Here is a 20,698-nt window from a genome sequence, read left to right on the forward strand (position 1 = left end):
CTTGCCCATGCCTATGTCCTGAATGGTAATGCCTAGGTTTTCTTCTAGGGTTTTTATGGTTTTAGGTCTAACGTTTAAGTCTTTAATCCATCTTGAATTGATTTTTGTATAAGGTGTAAGGAAGGGATCCAGTTTCAGCTTTCTCCATATGGCTAGCCAGTTTTCCAAGCACCATTTATTAAATAGGGAATCCTTTCCCCATTTCTTGTTTTTCTCAGGTTTGTCAAAGATCAGATAGTTGTAGATATGTGGCGTTATTTCTGACGGCTCTGTTCTGTCCCATTGATCTATATCTCTGTTTTGGTACCAGTACCATGCTGTTTTGGTTACTGTAGCCTTGTAGTATAGTTTGAAGTCAGGTAGCGTGATGCCTCCAGCTTTGTTCTTTTGCCTTAGGATTGACTTGGCGACGTGGGCTCTTTTTTGGTTCCATATGAACTTGAAAGCAATTTTTTCCAATTCTGGAAAGAAAGTCATTGGTAGCTTGATGGGGATGGCATTGAATCTGTAAATTACCTTGGGAAGTATGGCCATTTTCACGTTATTGATTCTTCCTACCCATGAGCATGGAATGTTCTTCCATTTGTTTGTATCCTCTTTTATTTCCTTGAGCAGTGGTTTGTAGTTCTCCTTGAAGAGGTCCTTCACATCCCTTGTAAGTTGGATTCCTAGGTATTTTATTCTCTTTGAAGCAATTGTGAATGGGACTTCACTCATGATTTGGCTCTCTGTTTGTCTGTTATTGGTGTATAAGAATGCTTGTGATTTTTGTACATTGATTTTGTATCCTGAGACTTTGCTGAAGTTGCTTATCAGCTTAAGGAGATTTTGGGCTGAGACAATGGGGTTTTCTAGATATACAATCATGTCATCTGCAAACAGGGACAATTTGACTTCCTCTTTTCCTAATTAAATACCCTTGATTTCCTTCTCCTGCCTAATTGCCCTGGCCAGAACTTCCAACACTATGTTGAATAGAAGTGGTGAGAGAGGGCATCCCTGTCTTGTGCCAGTTTTCAAAGGGAATGCTTCCAGTTTTTGCCCATTCAGTATGATATTGGCTGTGGGTTTGTCATAGATAGCTCTTATTATTTTGAGATACGTCCCATCAATACCTAATTTATTGAGAGTTTTTAGCATGAAGGGTTGTTGAATTTTGTCAAAGGCCTTTTCTGCATCTATTGAGATAATCATGTGGTTTTTGTCTTTGGTTCTGTTTATATGCTGGATTACATTTATTGATTTGTGTATATTGAACCAGTCTTGCATCCCAGGGATGAAGCCCACTTGATCATGGTGGATAAGCTTTTTGATGTGCTGCTGGATTCGGTTTGCCAGTATTTTATTGAGGATTTTTGCCTCAATGTTCATCAAGGATATTGGTCTAAAATTCTCTTTTTTTGTTGTGTCTCTGCCAGGCTTTGGTATCAGGATGATGCTGGCCTCATAAAATGAGTTAGGGAGGATTCCCTCTTTTTCTATTGATTGGAATAGTTTCAGAAGGAATGGTACCAGCTCCTCCTTGTACCTCTGGTAGAATTCGGCTGTGAACCCCTCTGGTCCTGGACTTTTTTTGGTTGGTAAGCTATTGATTATTGCCACAATTTCAGCTCCTGTTATTGGTCTATTCAGAGATTCAACTTCTTCCTGGTTTAGTCTTGGGAGGGTGTATGTCTTGAGGAATTTATCCATTTCTTCTAGATTTTCTAGTTTATTTGCGTAGAGGTGTTTGTAATATTCTCTGATGGTAGTTTGTATTTCTGTGGGATCGGTGGTGATATCCCCTTTATCATTTTTTATTGCATCTATTTGATTCTTCTCTCTTTTTTTCTTTATTAATCTTGCTAGCGGTCTATCAATTTTGTTGATCCTTTCAAAAAACCAGCTCCTGGATTCATTTATTTTTTGAAGGGTATTTTGTGTCTCTATTTCCTTCAGTTCTGCTCTGATTTTAGTTATTTCTTGCCTTCTGCTAGCTTTTGAATGTGTTTGCTCTTGCTTTTCTAGTTCTTTTAATTGTGATGTTAGGGTGTCAATTTTGGATCTTTCCTGCTTTCTCTTGTGGGCATTTAGTGCTATAAATTTCCCTCTACACACTGCTTTGAATGCATCCCAGAGATTCTGGTATGTTGTGTCTTGGTTATCGTTGGTTTCAAAGAACATCTTTATTTCTGCCTTCATTTCGTTATGTACCCAGTAGTCATTCAGGAGCAGGTTGTTCAGTTTCCACGTAGTTGAGTGGTTTTGAGTGAGATTCTTAATCCTGAGTTCTAGCTTGATTGCACTGTGATCTGAGAGATAGTTTGTTATAATTTCTGTTCTTTTACATTTATTGAGGAGAGCTTTACTTCCAAGTATGTGGTCAATTTTGGAATAGGTGTGGTGTGGTGCTGAAAAAAATGTATATTCTGTTGATTTGGGGTGGAGAGTTCTGTAGATGTCTATTAGGTCCGCTTGGTGCAGAGCTGAGTTCAATTCCTGGGTATCCTTGTTGACTTTCTGTCTCGTTGATCTGTCTAATGTTGACAGTGGGGTGTTAAAGTCTCCCATTATTAATGTGTGGGAGTCTAAGTCTCTTTGTAGGTCACTCAGGACTTGCTTTATGAATCTGGGTGATCCTGTATTGGGTGCATATATATTTAGGATAGTTAGCTCTTCTTGTTGAATTAATCCCTTTACCATTATGTAATGGCCTTCTTTGTCTCTTTTGATCTTTGTTGGTTTAAAGTCTGTTTTATCAGAGACTAGGATTGCAACCCCTGCCTTTTTTTGTTTTCCATTTGCTTGGTAGATCTTCCTCCATCCTTTTATTCTGAGCCTATGTGTGTCTCTGCACGTGAGATGGGTTTCCTGAATACAGCACACTGATGGGTCTTGAGTCTTTATCCAATTTGCCAGTCTGTGTCTTTTAATTGGAGCATTTAGTCCATTTACATTTAAAGTTAATATTGTTATGTGTGAATCTGATCCTGTCATTATGATGTTAGCTGGTTATTTTGCTCGTTAGTTGATGCAGTCTCTTCCTAGTCTCGATGGTCTTTACATTTCGGTATGATTTTGCAGTGGCTGGTACCGGTTGTGCCTTTCCATGTTTAGCGCTTCCTTCAGGAGCTCTTGTAGGGCAGGCCTGGTGGTGACAAAACCTCTCAGCATTTGCTTGTCTGTAAAGTATTTTATTTCTCCTTCACTTATGAAGCTTAGTTTGGCAGGATATGAAATTCTGGGTTGAAAATTCTTTTCTTTAAGAATGTTGAATATTGGCCCCCACTCTCTTCTGGCTTGTAGGGTTTCTGCCGAGAGATCTGCTGTTAGTCTGTTGGGCTTCCCTTTAATGGTAACCCGACCTTTCTCTCTGGCTGCCCTTAACATTTTTTCCTTCATTTCAACTTTGGTGAATCTGACAATTATGTGTCTTGGAGTTGCTCTTCTCGAGGAGTATCTTTGTGGCGTTCTCTGTATTTCCTGAATCTGAATGTTGGCCTGCCTTGCTAGATTGGGGAAGTTCTCCTGGATAATATCCTGCAGAGTGTTTTCCAACTTGGTTCCATTCTCCCCGTCGCTTTCAGGTACACCAATCAGACGTAGATTTGGTCTTTTCACATAGTCCCACATTTCTTGGAGGCTTTGCTTGTTTCTTTTTATTCTTTTTTCTCTAAACTTCCCTTCTTGCTTCATTTCATTCATTTCATCTTCCAGGGCTGATACCCTTTCTTCCATTTGATCGCATCAGCTCCTGAGGCTTCTGCATTCTTCACGTAGTTCTCGAGCCTTGGTTTTCAGCTCCATCAGCTCCTTTAAGCACTTCTCTGTATTGGTTATTCTAGTCATACATTCTTCTAAATTTTTTTCAAAGTTTTCAACTTCTTTGCCTTTGGTTTGAATATCCTCCCGTAGCTCAGAGTAATTTGATCGTCTGAAGCCTTCTTCTCTCAGCTCGTCAAAGTCATTCTCCATCCAGCTTTGATCCGTTGCTGGTGAGGAACTGCATTCCTTTGGAGGAGGAGAGGTGCTCTGCTTTTTAGAGTTTCCAGTTTTTCTGCTCTGTTTTTTCCCCATCTTTGTGGTTTTATCTACTTTTGGTCTTTGATAATGGTGATGTACAGATGGGTTTTTGGTGTGGATGTCCTTTCTGTTAGTTTTCCTTCTAGCGGACAGAACCCTCAGCTGCAGGTCTGTTGGAGTACCTGGCCGGCCGTGTGAGGTGTCAGTCTGCCCCTGCTGGGGGGTGCCTCCCAGTTAGGCTGCTCGGGGGTCAGGGGTCAGGGACCCACTTGAGGAGGCAGTCAGCCCGTTCTCAGATCTCCAGCTGCGTGCTGGGAGAACCACTGCTCTCCTCAAAGCTGTCAGACAGGGACATTTAAGTCTGCAAAGGTTACTGCTGTCTTTTTGTTTGTCTGTGCCCTGCCCCCAGAGGTGGAGCCTACAGAGGCAGGCAGGCCTCCTTGAGCTGTGGTGGGCTCCACCCAGTTCAAGCTTCCAGGCTGCTTTGTTTACCTAAGCGAGCCTGGGCAATGGCGGGCGCCCCTCCCCCACCCTCGCTGCGGACTTGCTGTTTGATCTCAGACTGCTGTGCTAGCAATCAGCGAGACTCCGTGGGCGTAGGACCCTCTGAGCCAGGTGCGGGCTGTACTCTCCTGGGGCACCGTTTCCTAAGCCCGTAGGAAAAGCACAGTATTCGGGTGGGAGTGGCCCGATTTTCCAGGTGCCCTCTGTCACCCCTGGAAAGGGAACTCCCTGACCCCTTGTGCTTCCCGAGTGAGGCAATGCCTCGCCCCTGCTTTGGCTGGCGCACGGTGCACTCACCCACTGACCTGAGCCCACTGTCTGGCACTCCCTAGTGAGATGAACAGGGTACCTCAGATGGAAATGCAGAAATCACCCGTCTTCTGCGTCGCTCACGCTGGGAGCTGTAGACCGTAGCTGTTCCTATTTGGCCGTCTTGGCTCCTCCCCCAAGAAATCCCTTGTATGTGATTAATCACTTCTCTTTTGATATTTTTGATATTCTCTTTTTTGTCTTCATCATTTCAAAGGTTGATAATGTGGATCTCTGAGCTCATTGTATTTAGAGTTTACTGAGCTTCTTAAATGCTTATATTCATATTCTTTGTTATATTTGGGAGTTTTGGCCATTATGTCTTCAAATATCCTCTCTTCTTTTCTCTGTCTTCTTGTGGACTCCATAATGCATCTGTTTGTCCACTTGATGGTGTACCAATGGTTCCTTATTCTCTGTTCACTTTTATTTAATCTTTTTTCTTTCTGTTCCTTGGATTGATAATTCCCATGGTCTTCTCTTTACATTTGCTGAGTCTTTCCTCTGGCTGCTTAAATCTACCTTTGAAAATCTTTAGCAAAGTTTTTTCATTTCACTTGTACTTTTTAGCTACAAAATTTCTTTCTACTTTTAAGTCTCTTTATGGATGTTTATAAGTTATTCATGTATTATTTCTTGATTTCCTCTCCTTTTCTTTTAGTTCTTTGAGCATCTTTATTAGAGTTGTTTTATTACAGTTGTCCGGTAAGTCCACCATCATGTCTTTTTCAGTGACAGTTTCTGTTGGCTTATTTTATTTTTAAATGAGCCATTCTTTCCTGTTTCTTTGGATGCCTTATAATTTTTTTTGTTGATAATTAGACATGTGACTGTAGTAATGTAGTAACTCCAGCAATCAGATTGTACTGATTTCTCAGGGTTTCCTAGGTTTTCCCCTTTTGTTCTAAATGTTGTAGACTGTCTCTGTGCCAAGCATCAATCTGAGATGTATGCAAATTTAAGGTCTTCTCAAGTCTCTTTTGAGCCTGCACCTTTCCCTGGGCATACACAGCAACTTTCTAATTTCCCGTGTGTGTGTGGTTGCTTTTAAATGTCCTAGTATTTAATGTCTACCTCCAAAAAGAAGAAAAGAAAAAAATGAAGGTGGGAAGCAGGCACTGACCATTTAAATCCCCTGGAAATTACTTCAACCAGAGGGGTAGGGGTGTGCAACAATGGAGGGGAGGTGCAACAACGGTGACTACCTAGCTCTTCGTCTACAAGTCTGTGATTAGAAGCAGCAGTAAGCAGTCAGAGCACAGATCTCCAATATTTGGATTATAACATTCTTTTTGCCCATGCTGGCTTCTGTGAACTGCATGTAAGTTGCTCCTGGAACATATTCATGGCTGCCTGCCATTGGACTGAGGGTCAGGATAGGTAGCTGCTACTGTTTTAAGAGTTCAAATTGATCAAAAGTAACCATAATTTTCCTTATAAGCTTTCCACTGGAAGTTTCAAGCCTTCAATAGACTCCAGAACTCCAGAATATTTACATCAGATATAGATTCTGCCAGTGCAATTGTTGTCTACATGAGGAGACAGATTTTTGGTGCTTTCTATTTTGCCAGCTTCTCAAAATCTTCGTTTCTAATCTCGTTTCTCTCTCTCCTTGAAAGCTGGGGAGAACCAGCTGTGATTCTTATTTTTGTTGTTAGTGGACTATGGCTGTGAGAAATGTCCTCTGGATGGGGATGCCACTACCCCCTACACAGCTCACATCTCACCCACAACCTTCGTTTTCCCCTGCTCTGGACCAGCCTTTTTTTATTTCTTTATTTCTTTTTCACTTGATTGGCTTCCAAAAATGAGAAAAGAAAACCTGTGAGATCTCTTAAGATTCATGCCCCCAAATCATATATCATCACTTCTGCCACATTTTACTGGAGAAAAGTCACAGAGCAAACTCAGATTCAAGAAAAGGGGCTGTCTTAGACATTTTGAGCTTCTATAATAAAATACCTTAGTTTGGGTAATTCATAAATAGTAGTAATTTATTTCTCAGAGTTCTAGAGGCTGAGAAGTCAAGGCATCAGCAGATTCAATACCTGGTGAAGGCTTGCTCTCTGCTTCATAGGTGGCACATCTTGCAGAAGGGGTGAACAGTATCCTCACATGGCCAAATGGGAAGGCAACTTCCTTCAGTTCATTTTATAAGGGAGCTAATCCTATTCATGAGGGAAGAACCCTCATGAATTAATCACCTTCTTAAACCTTTAATACAATTGAGTTCCAACATATGAATTTTGGAGCACACCAATATTAGGGAAGTGGACTCCATCTCTTGAAAGAAGAATGGTATGTGTGCACAGGGATAGGAGGAATTATCTGTGGCCATGTTGCAGGCAGACTACCACACAGTGCTCTGCTTTTTCTTATCATTTTCTTTGATGACATCTGATCCTTTCTCACAAATATCTCCTTTGTAAAATACTTAGCACTTATTATTTATATCAGTCATTTGGGAATTAGTCATATACTGCCTAGTGGAATTTATTGTCATTAAAAATTTTTTCCTGTTTTGTCATTTCAAAAACAATCACAAACTCTTGGAGGTTAAAGATTATGTTTTATATTTCCTTGTACCCCACAAAACCAGCATAGTAGGTATTTAATAAATAACTGTCTTCTTAATTATAAATTTTAAGTGGTAGAAGAATAATGTATTTACACTAATGCATGGTGGTTGTATTATTATCCACTAGATTATTTCTTGCTGCATATTATACACTGCATTATTTCTTGCTTCATATCAATCACTTAGTACTGACCTCCTTTTTAAAATACCCCTGACTTTCTCATGCTTATCATACATATAAGTTTATAGCTAAGAGTTGCGAATGGAAACAGATATGGGAAGCATATTTAAGAGGATTAACAAAAGAGTAATTAGAAGAACACATAAATCCACAAGGAAAAAGATGACTCTTTTTGGAAGTACGCTAGCATTTTCAACATGCCTGTTGAGTTCATGATTTATGGGAGTTGCAATTGTTTAAATGTTTGGAATACTCTGCAATAAAATAAAAATTGTCTTCAAAGTTGAAAAAATGCTCAGAGGCGTACTTCCTCATTTGATGATTCATAGTTACCAATGAAACCCAAGAACTCCATGCACATTTTCAGCAAGAGCAAGGCATCTGGTAGCAAGGGAGCTGGAAAGGAAGAATCATACAGTGACCTAGACAACTGTCATGTCGGTGTTAGCATCAGATAAACTGATTGCAATGGTTGATTGTGCTATCTCTAGCAAGAGTAATTTAGAAAACCTGAATAAGAAACCCTCTCTTGTTCATCACAGGGATGACTCTTGGTGTGAACCCAATCATATTAAACAATTGTAGAATCACCAAGCTAGACATTTTATGAGATTAACTGATTTATTCCTCATCTTGAAATAAAACCTGCATGCCACAAAACTCTTCTATGCTGCTGAGACTTAGTTCTTTCTTTGAGAAAAATAAGACCCATTTATTCATGCAATACATTTTCATTGTGTGTGAATTGTATACTAGACCTGTTCCATGTGCTTGCCATACGTCAGTGAATAGAAGAGGCAAAGATCTTTGCCTATGGATCTTGCAGTCTAGTAGGGGACATAAATTATTTCATAAGCTTCCCCTTTATAAATATCATTAATCCTTACTAATAATGGTACTTACAACAATGTTTATATATTTTACATTGCTTTTCTGATAATATAAAAAAAACTATTCACAAAATAAACCCAATCACTAATAAGCTGTGAGTTTTGAGTTTAGAATTCTTTTTAACCAAACATTTCTTTTTTCAGATCAAGAAACTAAGGTTTTTAAAAAACTGATTTTACTGAAAATAAAATCTAACCACGCATCCTAATGTTCTTTACTTCTTTATCTGTCTTTGAAAAATATCTTCCTTTCTCTATGTTGAGTTAGATATGCATTCACAAAATCTACCATACTGTCCATATATGTTAGGTATAAATTTTTGAGCTCATATGAAAGAAACCAAATTTGAATAGTTGAAGCAAAACAGAGGGTTTATTATTTAAAAAAATATATTTTCTCGAGGACCCCAAAACACAAAGCTGACCTTGAGAAGTGAGCACTCAAAACTATGATGGCTGTCTGCATGACCCTTGCTCTAATTCCTCTCTGAAATAGTGTCTCATTGATTCAGGTAAAAAATGACAGCAGTTTCTGGAGCTATACTGCCTGTGTTCAAATCCTGGCTATGTCATTTGTTAGTTGAGTCACCTGGAACAGGTAAATTAATCCCTCTAATTCTCAATTTCCACATCTGTTAAAATTAGCATAATTATAATCATATCAGGATAATACTGATAGGATTATAGCAAAAAAAGATAAATAATATCTAATGATTGGCACAATACCTGCTTCATAAGAAGTCTTCAGTAAATATAAACCACATTTATTAAATAGGAGATGTTAAGAATTGAGCTGAGCTGGGGAGGGCTGAGCTGCCAGATGTGGGAGTATTCAATTAAGACAATAAGCCAAAATGAAAGTAACAATTAAGCTTTTATTCCACTTACTGTGATAGTATAATCAAGAGTCCAGAAAGAAAGTGCCGGCTTCACCTGTGTTTCATTTTCCCTACAAATGGCACCACGCAAGGGTCAGATGCATTAGTACAGTTTTGGATAACTGTCTTACTGCTCAGGGAACCCCAAACAAAAAGTTCCTATGGTTTTATGGACCTGAGGGCAGGAGAAGAGGCTAGGGGAAGATCTAGGAATGGGAAAGTACCAAGTACTAAGTCAGAATGGAGAAAAGTGTCCTCCAGGGTACCCACTCCTCCCAACAAGCACATCTTGGCAGAGGCTCCTGGAAAGCCTCATCTCAGAGTCCCCAGTAAAGAAGCCTCTGAATGGAGGCTCCTGGGCTAAGAATGCAAATATATATATAAAACATGGCTGGCCAGGGGTCCTAAGTCCTTGACTTCAACGTCCGTCAGAGACTGCAGCACATTGTCTGTGCAAGTCAGTTTGGGGAGGGAAGCTTTCCTCTGTGAAGGCCTCCCAGGCAAAGCCTTTGTATTGCCTAGGGCAGGGCAAAATCATACAGAGGTTTTTGACTTGGAGCTGGATTCCTCGAGAGGATTTCTGGGAGAAATCCTCCCAAAAGATTCAACAGTTTATATTTCATTTGTGTGTTGGTGGTTCTGTTTCTAGTGAGATATAGTATAGATGAAAAATATCTAATGTAGATTAGATATTACTCTTATTATTACTATTGCTATGATTGCTTGTATATAACTGTTCAGATTATAGCTCCAATAAAACAACTTATTTTATTCTATCCAGGGTTAGGTAATATCATTATTCCTCATACTGAAGGCTTTGGAAAAATGTTCATTGATCTTTACTATACAGAGTTTAACCTTTCTGCTCTCAGGAAGAAAGATAATTGGAAATTCACCATCTAAATTTAAAAGGGGGAAAAATCTCAGCTGATAGCTGGTAACACGGTGTTGGCTATATATTGAGATATTTATTTAAAGCATCATATAAGAAATGATGTACAGGCCAGGCACGGTGGCTCATGCCTGTAATCCCAGCACTTTGGGAGGCCAAGGTGGGTGGATCACCTGAGGTCAGGAGTTTGAGACCAGCCTGGCCAACATGATGAAACCCCATCTCTACTAAAAATACAAAAATTAGCCAGGTATGGTGGTGTGTGCCTGTAATCCCAACTATTCGGGAGGCTGAGGCAGGAGAATCACTTGAACCTGAGAGGCAGAGGCTGAAGTGAGCCAAGATCATGCCACTGCACTCCAGTCTGGGCAACAGAGTGAGACTCTGTCTCAAAAAAAAAAAAAAAAAGAAAGAAATGATGTACAATCACTGTAACGTGTATTAGGTTTCTTGTTTAAAAATCATCTAAATTTGTTTAGTATCCAATAAAAATTGAGGTCTCACTTTTGTGCCAAGAATTATGTATTTAATAAATGGGAGAGGAAACAAAACAGTATTTTTTCTTGAACACATGGAAATTTATAGATAATTGCTGCAATAAATATTAATCATATAAAATATATATTAAACAAACTTAACTACAATATTACTGTTAAAGAGAGGAACATGATTCTGTATTACAGTATATGAGGTAGCCTGGGGTGGGGGCAGGAGATCAAGGAGAGTTTACCCCAAACTACAGGTGTTTATATTGAGATCTAAAGGATGAGGAAAAATGACTTTACTAATTCATTAAAGAATCGTAGGTGTCTTAAGCTTGTTCCAATCAAGGAAAACTGTATATTCAAAACCATTGGTTCTCACATTTGGCTCTACTTTGGAATCATCTTCATAACTTTACACAATACTGATGCCTAGATTTCATGCCCAGATTCTGATTTCATTGGCATGGGGTGTGGCTTTGGTGTTGGGATCTTTTTTTATAACTCTCCTAGTGGTTCTGATATACTTTAGTCAGTGCTTTAGAAACAATGTTTAAATTTTCAAGGTAGGAGGGTTATGTCTTACTCAAGAAACCATAGGAAGACTCATATGGTTGGAATTCAAAGAAAAAGAGGGAATGTGTTATGACATGAGTCTATGAATATAAATAATACCAAATCATGCAAATTCTGGTAGGCCACATCCAAAGTTTGGCCTTTACCTTGAGAATACTGGAAGACTATGGAAAGACTTTAAGCAGATGTTATAATCTCAGAATTTATGTTTGCAATGAAAGACTGTAAAGAGAAGCTATGAAGTTAGCTTTGGCTAGGATGGTAGGAAGGAACGAGTTAAATAGATTCAGGAGATATTTTTAAAGAGGTGAAATTGGCAGAGTTGGGCAAAGGATTGGATCTGAGAGGTGGTGAGACTGACAGCTTGATTTTTGGCTAGTGGGACTGAGCAGATAGTAGGGATAGATAGGTAGGGATAGATAGTGAGCTTAATCTTAGAGATATTTGAGCTCCCTTTGAGGTATCTAAGCAGAGACAGTGAAGTGATAGTGAAATATATAAGGAGATGGCTGAGCTTGAGATTTTTATTGTTTAGGAGTAAAGATCTAAATTGCAATAGAGATGCTTTACATTAACCTTGTCAGTTTCATAAAAATTACTTTACTGGTACAAAACATGGTAAAGGCACTGTAATAGACAGAAAAATGATTCAGATGGTACCCATGACCTTAAGTGGTTAATTATTTAATGGAGGAGATAGGAAAGACAGTGATAATTTAATGTGATTTTAAAATGAACATCTTAAAATGTCTCAAGGTAGAATGGAATAGAAGAGAAGAAAATCCAGCAACTTTTATCAGGTTGTAATAATTAAATGCTAAAATATTATTGGAAAAAATAATAATATTCTGATCTGATAGAAAAGGAAAGCTAATAGAATTTGAGGGAGGGGAATGACCCCGAAGAATCATGAAAACTCTCAGGGATACAACATCATATTAGGACACGGTATCTAGTTGGAAACATTTTGGTTTTTCATTCAGCTTGAACTGGAGAACCAAAAAGAAAGAAGAATAAAGAGGACAGCAGGAGTTTTAAATCATGGATTTGTTTATTCGAATCTGCCATGTACCAATACAACAATACTATGATAAGAGCTAGGAGTACAACTGTGGACAAGGTAGTCATCATTCTGGCACATAGTTTATAGGTTCATATCATATTTATTATAAAAAAATAGTTTATTTGAGACAATATCCCTAGTTAGCTTTCACAAAGGAAACCAGTCAAATTAATGACTTTATTAAAAGACGTTAAGTAGCCATTCTATGAGTTTGCATTCCCTGTGTGTTGAAGAAAGTTTTTTTTTTTTTTTCTTTTTTTGAGACAGTCTTGCTCTGTTGCCTAGGCTGGAGTGCAGTGGCGCCCTTGGCTCACGGCAACCTCCATCTCCCAGGTTCAAGCAATTCTCCCGCCTCAGCCTCCCAAGTAGCTGGGATTACAGGCATGTGCCACCACACCTGGCTGATTTTTGTATTTTTAGTAGAGGTGGGGTTTCACCATGTTGGCCAGGCTGGTCTTGAACTCCTGACCTCAGGTGATCTACCCGCCTTGGCCTCCCGAAGTGTTGGGATTACAGGCGTGAGCCACCGCACCCAGCCTGAAGCAAGTTTTAGGGCAGTGGTTTTCAACCTTGGCTATACATTGGAATCACCTAGAAAGGCTTTTAAACTACTGATGCCTTGGTTATACTCCTGGGGATTCTGACTTAATTGTCCTGGGGTTTGGATGGAGCATCAGAATTTTTTAAAGCTTTCCATTCTAATAGTCAACAAAATATTCTAATAGTCAACAAAAGTTGAAAGCCACAGTTTTAAGGGCATGTTTTATCACTCAGACTACTAAGTCACCCGAAAAATGAGACTAAGCAAGGCACAAAAGAATTCTGATTATATAGGAAAAATAATAACAAACACTTCTTTAGTCTCAGTGTGTCATGAACACTTCTAAACACTTAACATATTTTAAATCAGTTAGTGGTCCCAAAAACTGTATGAGGAAGTCACTTTTACTATTCCCATTTGAGAGATGAGAAAACTGAAACCCAACAGCACACACCAAGTAAGTGTTAGAGCAGGTACTTGAACTCAATCAGTTTTCTTCTAGAGCTTCTTATCTGAACTGGTATGCTATATTGCCTCTAAATGTAGTGTAATGGTAATTTTATGCCAGAAGAATTATAAAAGAAAGGAAAACCTATAAAAATAGAATATCATTAAATCAGTTAAATGCTAGTTGATAATAGAGTGATTATTATGACTGCATAAAACATCTGTGGGTTATACATATGTGTATATAGACATATATATGTATACGTGTATACATTTATTCAAATATATCTACATGTAGATATATGTATACATATTTGTATATATGTGTGTGTATATATATATGCTGGTTCTCATGTTTTCTTCATTTGTAGGAATCAGTTAACAAGTTCTTGTTACATAGTATGAAGGTTCTGTTTTCAGTAGTGAAACAGGGAGATAAAAGTGGTTGAACCATGTGATTTTTTTTTCTGACTTTTCAAAGACATTTTCTCCTGAAGGAAGCTCAAGTGCTAAAGCTATTCCACATAATCTCAAGAACAACTACTACTTTATAGTAATGACCAAACTGTAGTAATAGAATCTTAGGAGCATATAATCATCCTCTAGGGAGCACATTTTACAAATTGAACCTATTTTGCAGGTGGAAATATCATAAAGAAAATTATCATTGGAGAGATTACTGGCACACTGCATTCATTCACATGTCAAAGTGGAAAACATTCCAATTTACTTCTATAAAACATGTATCTGAGTCAACCTGCCGTATGTATTTTTTACACTTTCTATCCCCTTACAGAATATCTACCAAATAAATGCTGCACATTTCTAAGTGGCTGGCTTTTAAGCTGCTTTGCCTATGGCTTTTTATTCCCTCTTTTTGTCAGCTGAGAAATCAAGCAAACGAAACATTGTGGCTGGTAGCATAGGTCCTCAGTGCAGTGGATATTTTGTGTCCGGCAGCTGGAGCATTGGTCGTACAGACGGGCTTCATTTGTTCTGTATGAATACAAGCTAATAAATGGAGAGAATTCCATTTGGTGTTCAATTAAGAGCTCTCCTGACTCCTGTTATTAAAGCCTACAAACTATTGAGCATAAAATTAAAATTGAGCAGTTCAGCTCTTTTTGACATTATAACACTGCCTGAAAAATAATGATGTAAAACTCAAGAGTCGCAAGTCATTCCTTACAGCCCATGGCAAATAAGAAGTGGAAACATTGAGGAAGAAAGAGTAAATGTTTAAAACTTGATCATTAGTACACATAATGTTAGGAGCAGGCTACTGTGCTTATGCAAATACATCAACCCAGTTTGTTGAACACAAGATATTACATTGATTTTAACAGAATATTACAAGATTATTATTGCCAAAGCTCCAATGAAGGAAATAATTAAAGCACTAGGCATTTTAAGGTCTTAAAATGACAGAAAATACTATAGCAAATCAATAACCGGAAAATGCTATACAAAGTCAATATACTGTAATTGAAAGGAAATTGAATTGGGTTTACTTTTTTTATCCCTTCCAAATTTTCTTCAGACTGCCAGACCACTGAAGATAGTGAATCTTGTTTTGCCATCAGTGGTGTGACTTTCTGTAAGTCTCATGTGCTGCAGGGGCCACCTTTATTGTTTTTTATTTAGGAAGCACTCAGCTGAACAGACGGTATGAGATTTTGTGTGTGTGTTCTCTTTACTAGTCTTGGACTCATTGTTAAAAAAAAAAAAAAAACAGAAACGAAATCAAAGACACAGCAGACAAAAACAACCATCTCCACATAACCAGAGAAGTCAAATTAATGAGAATTCAGACATTGAAACCAGAGGACTTGTTAGATAAGCCTCACACTTGAACCTAAGTGAAGTTCTTCTAGTTTTTATCAAACACTATGCCTGTCATTCTTGCTATGCAACAAGAAACATTACCAGTTGCAGATACAAATTCAATTTGAATCTATATGAATCTAACTCATCTTTATTGCTTATTATTTTAAAAAGTTATTATAATCAAACAAAAAAGCTTGAACTGAACCTCAGGGAGATAAGTGGATATGAACAGAAATTAAAGAATGTTAAAATGAGAAATCCAGGCTGGGTGCTGTGGCTTAAACCTCTAATCCCAGCATTTTGGGAGGCTGAGGTGGGAGAATCCCTTGAGCCCAGGAGTATAAAACCAAACACTTAATAATTCTGAGTCTCAGTGTTGTTGACTATGAAATAGAAATATCTTCCCTACCTACCTTAAATAGATCACATTTATGAAAAAGATTCATAAGTTATAAAACAACACTTCAATGAAAAATGCTGTATCTGGACTTTAAAAAGAAGTGAATTAAATACTAATTTCACCTCTTAGTAAATATGTGATCTTAATGAAGTCATTAGTTTTCTTGTCTATTAAATAATAATGGTAAGAGCACCTTCTCATGTGGTCATTGTGAAGCTTACATGTATAAAAAGCTCAGTACCATGGCTGACACATAGAAAGTATTAAACAGTGTTCAAAAATGTAATCAATATAGGAAATAAGTATTATTTTATTTCCTTAATAATTTCTTAGTTATACCCCATTATGATATGTGATAAGAGAATGTACTTTATTTTTAATTTTCCAGATAATCTGTATCCTAAACATTCTTTACTTCCAAATTCAGTCTTTGAGCATCCTAGCTCTTGACATCCACAGCTAATATTTAGGAAACATTGAAGTTTGTTTGTACATTTGAAGGAAGAACTAAGCTAAATAAATGGAACTTACCAATCCTAAAATCTAGACTGCTGTTATTAAGAAGAAGAACAACTGTACAAATGCTGTTATCAAAGGACATATGAGTCAGGCAGGAAAAAAAAAGAACACAGAAAGGTGAAAAGTCTTTGTCAAGCAGAGGAGAGAAATTATTGTCTTGTAATACATATGAGAGAGTCTATCCAAATATTAAACATTTTTAAAACGAAAAGAAATATTATACATGGTATAAATAATGTTTAAGTCATTGCCTAGGTTAGAAGATGAGATATATTTACCTATTCTACCTACTTCAAATGCTTTTTTGCTGTTGTTATTTGGAACCTCCAAATACTAGAATGCTTTCAATTATAAAACCATTGACCATGTTCAGTTATGTTTAAAAGAGAACATCATTCTGAGGAAGCTGGAAATTATATATTTATAAATGTTTGTCCATAGCATTGCTGAAACAAATGGCTCAGGTTTCACTGTTAATCCAGTTGCTGATATTTTTGACTACTCAATACACCAAAATGGTACAGTCAAGTTGGTGCTAATAGATGTCATTTGTTTACACAAACTGACAATAGGTTCACCAAACTTAAGAGACAAATTGAAGGCGGACAGAAAAGAAATTCTTGTGTGTGCTTTGGCAGCTTAGATATATTTACCATGAACAAGATTATATCTTAAAAGCTATTTGTTAAGCTTAAAATTAAGTTATATGGTTGTAATATGTGGAGATAGCACATTGGAATAGCTCTTCACTTAATGTTATAGATCACTTTTTCCACCAATATTATTTGGTCTAGGAAAGTAAAATCCTCTTGAGGAAGTAATTAGAAAAAGCACACATCAGGGAATGTAATTGAAGATAGACTTTTGTTGACCTCAGAAGAGAAAAGCTCAAAAGAAATTTCATAAAGTTTTAAATTTGGCAAGAGGACCGCAGTGTCTTTGATAATTAGACTTTCAACACATTTGGATTTGCTAATTGGATCTAAGTTCTAATTAGGCTTTTTATGTAACTAAGAATGACATATCATCGTATGAATTTAATGTGCTTTTACAGTTGAAACTAACAATTAGCAGCATTTTCCAAATTATTTTAATAAGGAAAAAGCTGGCTCTGCTGTTTATACTGTGACATTCCCTTCTCTTAAGATATATTATGTATATTTTAGTTTTCTTAATTAAACACCGTTTGGGGAGCTTAAAGGGAAACTTGGGTTTTAATAGGAAGCACCTAAATTGTTTATTTGTGGGGGAGACTTGCCAGCCAGTATGTAGATGACTTTGGAAGCTACAGACAAACCGCAATAAAAAGAAATAAATCACAATCATCAGGAGGAAACAGCACAAATAACCATTTGCCCCTATGACCATTCAGTTAATCAAAACAGTCTCTGAATATGATGAAAGATCTGTTACACTTTTAAGTGTGCACATGCAGAATATGTTCCCAAATGTGAAGGCTCATGGAGCTGGTTTCAGGATGAATAATAGGAAATTTCTTCTCAAGATGTGCATTACAACATTCTCTCTCTCTGTAGCCTTGTTCCGTGAACAGTTATATGCTAATTCAAGTCAAATCATCTCTTTCTTTTCTCCATATTTTTGATTGAGACTCATCAATTTTTATCCTATTCAGATATATAGACAGTAATTTAAAAACTGGTAGCCTCAGATTTGTATATTCCAAGAGATAAGACCTATATAACAACATAAAATTAAACTACCATTTGGGTGAGTAAAGAGCAGTGAGTCATTGCAAGACTTTAAGGGAAAGGCTGCTGCCAAAATATTCCAAGCAAATTGATAACACTGCCAAAAAGGCAAGTTACATTGTTTTATGTGCTATGAATACTTTGAAAACAAAGACATACACATGATTTTTTTCAAATAAAAGCAGTTGCCCTTTTAACCATATTAAAAATAGTGCCTTTTTTCCCAGTAAAAGCCATATAAGATCAAATTAAAACCATTGAAACTATTAGAGAATCTAACTTACAGGAATTGATATATTAAAAGAGACATTATGGTAGAGTTATATGTGCTATTATTTTTCCAATTAGTGCATTACTGGGACTGAGTGATTGGTGTATACATAACTCCTCATTAAGTGAAATATCCTCAATGAGCCTCCTAAAGCACATTGGGTACTGTCATGTGCCATATGATGATATTTAAAAGCAAGAAATGGCATTTCTAATAACTTCATTTCCTATTTAAAAAGAAAACCTGTGCAGTACTCTTTCCATGCCAATTATTCTAAGAGCTATCACATAGTTCTCCATAAGGACTATACACAGGTGATGGGACTGTTCTTCAGGCAGAAAAATGACCAAAGTTGTCTTATCTTTCAGCTTGGGTGCTGGAATCCTGTCACAGGTCTGAATGGGTCACTGACTGACAAGAAATTGGAGAATAACATGCGTGGAGTGGTTCTACGTGTGGTAACTGTTCTGGTAAGTATTATCTGAGCCTTGTGGTTTTGACTTTTGGAGGTTACTTTATCCTATATTTCTTTCTTTTATTAACTGATGACATAATCTTAAAAGAGCTTTTAACAAATTCTAAATACGCTTTCTAAGATTTTTTAATGGTCATATTTCACAGCCTTCAATTTACGTGGATCAGGATTACAGTTTTGCAGACTTTTAATTACAGTGCATGTGTTAAGAATTTTCTTAGAAATTTTAGGCTCAATTTCCATCCTACAGTTTTCTACACATGATAAAGTAAAGGTGTGTCTCAGGCCTTCTTTCATTAAAACTATAGTGAACATAGATAGTGAACATATAGTGAACATTGAAACTATAAATGAACATAACCCTGACCATGCTAAACAATGGTAGATTTTGTAAAATGTACATTCTGTAATAGTGAAATATTAACAAACTGAGAATCTTTTTCTCGTAAGAACCTACTTCAAAGGGAAGCTTTTGTTTAATAGGCATCTATTGTCGACTGTATTCCAGGCTCAGTGCTGATTACTGAGGACATTGACAAATAAAATGACAGATATAATTCTGTCTTGATAGAACTCATCATCTAGTGATTCTGTGAATGTTGAATAGGATTACAGTAGTTTCCCCTTATCTGTGGGGAATGCATTCCAAGACCCCCAGTGGATGCCTGAAACTGTGGATAGTTTTATGTTTTCTTTCAACACAATCACATTGTGTAGGGCTTGTAGGTTATAGAGTGTGGATATGCTGGACAAAGGGATGATTCACATCCAGGGCATGTCAGTGGGATGGTGCGCGATTTTATCATGCTACTTAGAACAATGTTAAATTCAAAACTTACAAATTGTTTATTTCTGGAAGTTTTCATTTAATATTTTTTGGGCCATGGCTGATTGAGGAGTAACCAAAACTGGTGAAAGAGAAACCATGGATAAGGAGAGTCTACTGTATACCTGGGAAAGATCTGTTACAATTTAATTTACTTATTAAAAATCAATAAATGATAACTTATAATTCTATACATTATAGTTTTATTTCCTAATAGATATATACAATAAGATGTTAATATAAACATTCTTAAACAGTAAAATACTCAAATGGGCTCTGTCTAAATAGCCATAAACCACGAAGGCATACATTCTCCTTTGCTATTCCAATGTGTTTAATCATGTCCTAGTTTATAGCCTGTTTCAAAACATAATAGTCCATAGTTACTACTTTATTTTTCTTCAGAAAAGTCTACTTGTTTTTAATTTTGAAAAAGATTTTCCTATGGGCTAGGTAAATTGCAGAATTAGTAAATAGGAGAGGAAGACTTTTTGATACGTTGATACTAATTGGATGTTCATCAAATTTTATAACACCAGTTGCTGCCCTTTGTACATTGTTTACTACAAATTAAATATATGCAATGTAATTTTATTGTCAGAAAAGTGGATTTGTGAATATTTTCTATGAAAGGATATTCAAGTGAGTAACCTATTCTTCTTTTTTTGTGGCCCATAAATTATTCCTAGTTATTTTTAAAAGGTCTTAATTGCTTTTGGTAAATAATTATAAGTATTTCACAACTTAAATGTGAATTTGCTTCTGTATGTACCTAAGGGTGTAGATATGCATTTACATTGATGTACTAATATTTAAAAAAGACATTTAAAGTACAGTAAATTATTAATAGTCTTTCCTCCAGTGATTAGCATGAAAACTCCAGTGATGATTGCAATGAAAGACGGTATATGTGCTTTGTTTTCCTTTGAGAAAAGACAACAAATATTTAAGTCCAATTAACCTCAATCACTTTTAAGCAAATATTTGTTTCGTAGTTACTATATGATAGACTCAGTAATGGATATAAGGGAAATAATATACAGACCTTGTCCTCAAAGTAGTCATAGAATCTTGTTAGGTTGATGCACATAGAGAAAAACAGCTCAGATTGATTAAATATCGTTGACCCTTGGTGTCTGTGAGGCATTGGTTCCAGGATACCCCCACACCAAAATCTGCAAATGCTCAAGTTTCTGATATAAAATGATATAGTATTTGCATATAACCTATGTACCTCCTCTCACATGCTTTAAAACATTTTAGATTACTCTTAATACCTAATACAGTGTAAATGCTATTAAGTAGTGGCTCTACCAAATTATATGCTT

The 20,698-nt window shown here is 36.8% G+C and overlaps 1 protein-coding gene across 2 annotated transcripts in view; it reads left to right on the plus strand.

Annotated features, from left to right (window-relative positions):
- Positions 1-20,698, plus strand: part of GRID2 (glutamate ionotropic receptor delta type subunit 2) — a 1,495,815-nt gene that overhangs the window by 1,114,665 nt on the left and 360,452 nt on the right. For both annotated transcript variants that reach the window (XM_024246001.3, XM_054554182.2), the window contains exon 9: positions 18,438-18,539. In XM_024246001.3, the coding sequence (XP_024101769.1) occupies positions 18,438-18,539 (102 nt within the window). The remainder of the gene's footprint in view (positions 1-18,437; positions 18,540-20,698) is intronic.

Source organism: Pongo abelii, chromosome 3, assembly GCF_028885655.2.
Source record: "Pongo abelii isolate AG06213 chromosome 3, NHGRI_mPonAbe1-v2.0_pri, whole genome shotgun sequence".
Taxonomy (NCBI): domain Eukaryota; kingdom Metazoa; phylum Chordata; class Mammalia; order Primates; family Hominidae; genus Pongo; species Pongo abelii.